Here is a 6,000-nt window from a genome sequence, read left to right as displayed (position 1 = left end):
GTGAGTAGGATCAAATCTTGCTCAACACATCAGCATAATTTTCCATTTCACTTCTCTTTTTTTTTTTTCACTTTTTATTTTTAAATTTCCACATTTCAACTTTTGTACTTAAAAAAATAACTACATTTTAATTATCATAATTTATAATTCGTGTAATTATATCTGTTTTGTATTAAATTCGTGTCAATACATCAGATTGAAAATTATTTGATCATATCATGTGGAAAAGTAGTGGGGATGTTTGTGCATTTCTCCTCAAACTGTCCAAAGAGATAGGCCATTTTATTTATTGTAATGTACAATACCACATGCCAATGAACATGTTACTTGAACTCCCCACAACTTCACAACCCCTTTCTCCCAATAAAACTTGACTTGTCCTTTTCTAATTGAATGCAGCCAATTCTGAGTTGAAACCCTCTAATGAGAAACCTTCAATAATCATTTTCTCATTTATGATTCTCACTTTCATTGATAAGGCAAAGAAAAAGGAAAACAAAAACAAAACAAAACAAAAACTTTGGTTTATTGAAAGTACATAGAGGGCTACATAGTAGAAATTGAATATCCAATTGTAATCTCTTAAAAAATAGAATTTCTTATGTTTAACCTCAACATGCTAAATTTATCATTTTCATTAATTTTAATATTTATAAAAATTAATGAAGTTAAAAATACAGTGAAAATTTTAATAAAATTGAAATTCAATAAAAAAATTCAATATTGAATCAACACATTTCATCTTAATCTTATTTTTTAAAGAATTAATGTAGTTTATTTATCCAAAGAATTTGAAAAAAATCTGCCTAACAAAGTTTATTTGTAGACAATAATTGATCCAACATTTACCGTTTTATCTGACAAGGTTTTGTTTTATGGAATTTAGCAAATGCTCTTTGATTTCATTCCATTCCCTCCATAATGATTCATAATTTGAAAAAGGGTAGTTAAAAGCTTCAACTTGGAGCAAGAAACTACCCATTAGATTAGTGGCAATACAGTCATTTGGCTGTCCATTTCATCAATCTTTCTATCCACTTCATTGAAATGCTCGCTCTACTTTAGACGCTTATACACACGCTCTCTCCCTCTCTCCCTCTCTCTCTCTCTCTCTTTCTCTCTCTGTGGACACTCCAAAAGCTACCTCTTTTGTATGAAGCAGAGTGTCACTGAGCTTCTCAATCGAAAACCCTGTTTGGATCTCTATAACTTTTAGTTTCAGATTTTGTCACTTCTTTTTTGAACTTTCAAGGTTTTCTTTTTTTTTTTTAATCAAATTCAGTGCTTTCTTCATTTGCTTTTCAAGCTTTGCATTTCGGTTCTCTTCAGTCTAAATTCTTGTAAGCAAGGTAATTGCTTTGCAAATATTAGTAAGCCTTGGTTTCTTTTTTTTTTTTTTTGGAGTTTATGTTATTTCTATCTGGTTATATTCATGAAGGTTTGATTTTTTGACATGAGGGTTTTCCTTTCTTTTCTTTTTTTTTTTGGCCATTGGGTTTTTCTGTGGGTGAATTGTAGAATTTCAGTTAGATCCTTGTTGTTCAATCGCTTTTTCTCTCTAAGGGTGATTCTCATTTCAGGTTTTGGTTAAATTTTAACCTTATTTGCAGTTTTTGAGGAGAGAATGTGAGAAGGGAACATGTATGGCATATAGATTCAGTACAATGATCACTCATTATAGCTAGATTTTGGTTGAATTCTCTAGTCTCATAATCTAATTTAGCAATGTCATTGATTTTGGCTAAAGCCTTTTAATTTTTTTGACATTTTAATTTGATGCTGATGGTTATCACTTGTAATTTTGAAGGAAATATTCGTCCTTTGCTGAACAATGGAGTCTGAAAGCGGGCTAACTGAAGAGAGAATCGTCAGTGAAAAAACAGATGTAGGAGAATCTGCTACAGAAGCAAAGAAAGAGGAACAGAATGCTGATGTTAATGGTCAAGGGGCTTCAGATTTGAAGGAAGCTTCCAAGCAGGGAACAAAATCTGAAGGCAAGGCAAGTAAAGCCGCTGCAAATGTCTCCAAAAGTAAAATCTCAAAACCCTTAAAGGTACCACGTACCATGCATTCAAGCTACTCTTTTTGTTTTGATCAATTACATAATTTCTTGCAGCTTAGATGTTTCTTTTTTTGTTTCCTTTTTTTTATGTGTATTTGTCTGTTTCTACGTGTAGGAACCTGGTAACCTGACTGTTGGTAATGCAAAGAACAGTAAGGTGACAAAGGACAAATCTAATCTGAGAAGTGCTGTTCCAATTTCTCGTAATCAGAGGCCTGTGCTGTCCCAGAGTCTTTCATTTCCTGCAAGAAGAGTCCATGGGGATGGTCTCGTGAAGAGCATTGATGGATATCCGGAGAAAACTGATCTCAAACATGCCCAAGAAAAAGGCACAAAAGTTCAGGGCCCTTCTTCCAATGAATCAGTTCCTTCGTCGTCCCGTTTGAATCATCCCAACAGGCGTGGATCCATCAATCTGGACTCAAAGCCGGCAAATATAAATGGTGGAGTTACTGCCAGGAGGACTACTTTAGCATCTTTGCCTAGCAATAAGCAAGCTGTGGTATGGTTTTGTGATATCATTTTTTTTCTTTTCTTTTTTCTCTGTGGTTTTCTACATGCCTCTCTTTCTTTTATCTTTGTCTTTGCTTATCAGCCTGCAAAATCCGGTCCTGGGAATGTTGCTGCTAAGTCCTCTTCATCCTCCGAGTAAGTCTTAGTTACCATATCATCAACCATATGCAGACTGTTTAAGCTCTTCTACTTTGGTTGTGTATTTACTGTAATGCATTTATATTTATGTTAAATTCGCATAAAACTTGTATGCAAAATAGATCCCTTTGCCCCTTCATCCAACATCCCAACTCCACTGCTAAAAAAAAAAAAAAGGGTGGGGTTGGGGGAATTCAAATAAACAGAGGGGAAACAATTGAATATAACTCATAAGTTTAATTCTTCCGATTTAATTATAGTGTAAACAAACTTTGTGTGATTGTAGATCAGCTGATTCAAAGCCTACAGCTGCACTGCTGAGCAAAGAGGATGATGATGCCCATTCCACTACTTCGTACTGTCTTTTAACTGCATTTGCTATGCAACTCATTTTATAATTACTCTCTTTTAATTGATATGCTTGAGAATTTTGGTCTTAATCATTAGCTGTGCCACTTCTCGTAGCACTAGAAGAAGTAGTGGGCCAGTATTCACCTTCAGGTTGGAGGAGCGTGCTGAAAAGAGAAAAGAGGTTGGAAATGTACATCAATCCATTATGCTGTTAATAGCCTTAATTATGTTAAGTATATAAGTAATTGTTTCATGAACTTTTGCACCAGTTTTTTTCTAAGCTAGAAGAGAAGATCCATGCAAAGGAAGTTGAAAAGAATAACTTGCAGGCGAAATCAAAGGTCTTGGCAATGACTGTTCTCTATAACTATTACCTGATGAACATATTTTTCTTTTTTTTTTCTCTATCAAGTAATTATGTTTTTCAACTTTTCTGCTTCAATTCATTCTATCTTGGCATTTCATTAATTCTATGGTTTGTTGAGTCATGCAGGAGAACCAGGAGGCAGAAATTAAGCAATTAAGGAAGACCTTGACTTTTAAAGCTGCACCAATGCCAGGTTTCTACAAGGAACCTCCTCCAAAAGTTGAACTCAAGAAGGTAATTGATTTTTTTTTCTTTATTAATTACTATTTCATGATGGCATAAATTCTTTTGTCAGAAACTTTTTAATTTCTTCACCATAGTCATATATGCTCTTTTAAACTGACATCATCCTTTGAATATTTTGGATATGCCTATTACCTTATCATAGCGCTTAATCATTTTTATGTTGTGTGATGGTGGTAATTGTGATGTTCTATACCTTTAACATTGAATTGTTTTTACTATTGTGCCATGAAGGATTGCGAACTACAGCCTTCTCAATTATCATTCATTGATTTTCTTTTGAAGATTGAGAAAAAGGCAGGTGTCAACTGTCAAGATAAAAATTGCTGTAGGTGAAGAAAATACTTAAAATTTTGCAGGGTGTGAACTTTGCTTTTTAAGGTTCTGTCTTCAATTAAAGTTAATGCTCTGGCATTATTAAGTAGTTTTGCTTGACCAAGAGAAACTTTTAGTCAGATTAAGATTTTACCCTTCTACTTTAACCTTGAAACATTGGTAAAAATAATGCATTTTCTCACCAAACCTGAGAGCTTTATCTCTTAATGAAGCACATTAACACACACAATGTAGTCATGTAATAAGGAAAGATATCAACTTATTTTGCAATAAAGAGGACTAGAAATGAGATTCCCCACTTAACCAGCATCCTGTGACTACTATTTTTTTTTAACTATCTTATAGATGACCAGAAATCTAATGCATTTTCATGTGGTGCATTAACAAGTTATCCGACAAACTGAGCAGTCTTTCCAGTAATATGCAAAACATGCAAATAGGCAAATGTACACAGTTTAGACTCTTAGAAATGGATCAAATCTATTTATCTTGCAGCATTTTTGGCTTCTCTCCTACTTTATTGTGCTATCTTCCTTTCATCTATACTACAATCATCTAATAACTACCATAATTGTCATAGATACCAACTACGCGTGCAATATCCCCAAAGCTTGGAAGGCACAAAAGCAGCGTTGCTGCAACAAACAACCCTTCAGAAGGTGATGGTTCTAGTGTTAGCCCATCTTTGAACCAAGAACAAAATGGTTTAACCAAAAGAACTCAAACCAATGGTAATGAAGATAATGTTGCTTCCAAGAAGGCTTTAAAGAAATCCCAACCTAAGCTTCAATCTAAGGAGATCACTAAAGCTGAAGAAAAGCCTGGAAAGGCAAAACCAAAAGCAAGGAGGGTGGAGAACCCTGTGCAGGATACTTGTGTTCCGAAACCTGAAGAAAACCAGAACCATCCTGTCAACCTTCCCCAATGTGAGGATTCTGTAACTGTGGCAGACGAAATAAATCCTGCTCAAAATGGTGGTCCAATTCCAAGTTTGGCCAGCCCTGAGATTATGCCCCGTCAAGTCACAGTCGGAGGTTGAAGAACATGATTCTCAGGCCTTGTGTTAATAGGTTCATTTTTTTTTTTTTTTTTTGTATTTCAAGTTTCATGCTGTTGTGAATAGTATTTGTAAGTTGATCATGACATTCTTTTTGGAGGGTTACCATACACATTATAAGTTACATATGAACCAACAGGTTATTGCAATCATGTTTCCTTTATTAAATTCTATTGAAAGTGTTTGGTGGGATTCTCTTTCTTTCGAATTATTAGGCAAAATGTGTCTGTCGAGGACATAAACATTGCTCTGTCTTTGCTGGTAAGCGCAGTATGACTATGACCTGACATACAACTTGTAACTGCCTTGAAGTATATCATCCTCGTTTAGCCATTGGTACTTGTTCACATAGCTTAGATGGCTGATGATATTCTGGGTAATTCATGATCTTCCTCATGTTTCCCTTCCAGGACTAGTCATGCGCAAATTGGAGTCCGAGATAAAGATAAATTGTGTAACTTTCATTGCAATTCCAGCTCTTCCAAGGAATTACCAGGACAATAAATGGTGAAACTCTTTCTTTCACTTGCAAAGCAAGCAAGCTGGCTGGCAACATTAGAACCTTTAACAAAGATAGTAAGTAGCAGTCTAATTGTTTGTGATGTATTCACCTTTCTGAGAAGATGAGAAATCAAGAGAATGCTTGATGGGGAATCAATTGTTGATAGGAGTTTGATTTATATATGCCTTCCAACTGCAACTTTGATGTCAATCTATCCCCTGCTGCTGTCTTTATTCTCGTTTTTTATGCTACTTTTAACCATTAGCTAAAGCTATAACCATAAGTATATGTACAATTTTTCCTTTGGTACATATGGTAAGTCCTGCCAATAGCAGGAAAAAGGACAAATTGCAATTTTATACCTTAACGTCTTTGAAAAAGAGCTAATAATGTTAAACCAGATCTTAATACATTAACAAAAAAATGTTTTT

At 34.6% G+C, this 6,000-nt stretch overlaps 1 protein-coding gene across 2 annotated transcripts; it reads left to right on the top strand.

Annotated features, from left to right (window-relative positions):
- The first annotated feature begins 1,058 nt into the window (after positions 1–1,058).
- On the top strand, positions 1,059–5,259 carry LOC111311632 (protein WVD2-like 4). 2 transcript variants are annotated; one of them, XM_022911188.2, is made up of 9 exons: positions 1,059–1,349; positions 1,808–2,053; positions 2,178–2,564; positions 2,658–2,710; positions 3,000–3,068; positions 3,179–3,245; positions 3,334–3,405; positions 3,558–3,665; positions 4,591–5,259. In XM_022911188.2, exons 2-9 carry the CDS (start codon positions 1,832–1,834, stop codon positions 5,047–5,049), a joined length of 1,437 nt encoding a protein of 478 aa, XP_022766923.2. In that variant the 5' UTR covers positions 1,059–1,349; positions 1,808–1,831; the 3' UTR covers positions 5,050–5,259. The 2 variants fall into 2 exon arrangements, with proteins under 2 accessions (XP_022766923.2, XP_022766921.2); XM_022911186.2 differs by having other exon boundaries at positions 3,161–3,245.
- Positions 5,260–6,000: the final 741 nt, after the last annotated feature.

Source organism: Durio zibethinus, chromosome 1, assembly GCF_047325235.1.
Source record: "Durio zibethinus cultivar Kanyao isolate XHJ-2024 chromosome 1, ASM4732523v1, whole genome shotgun sequence".
Taxonomy (NCBI): domain Eukaryota; kingdom Viridiplantae; phylum Streptophyta; class Magnoliopsida; order Malvales; family Malvaceae; genus Durio; species Durio zibethinus.
The sequence above is the reverse complement of the archived record's forward strand: the minus strand, read 5'-3'. Positions and strand labels throughout refer to the sequence as shown.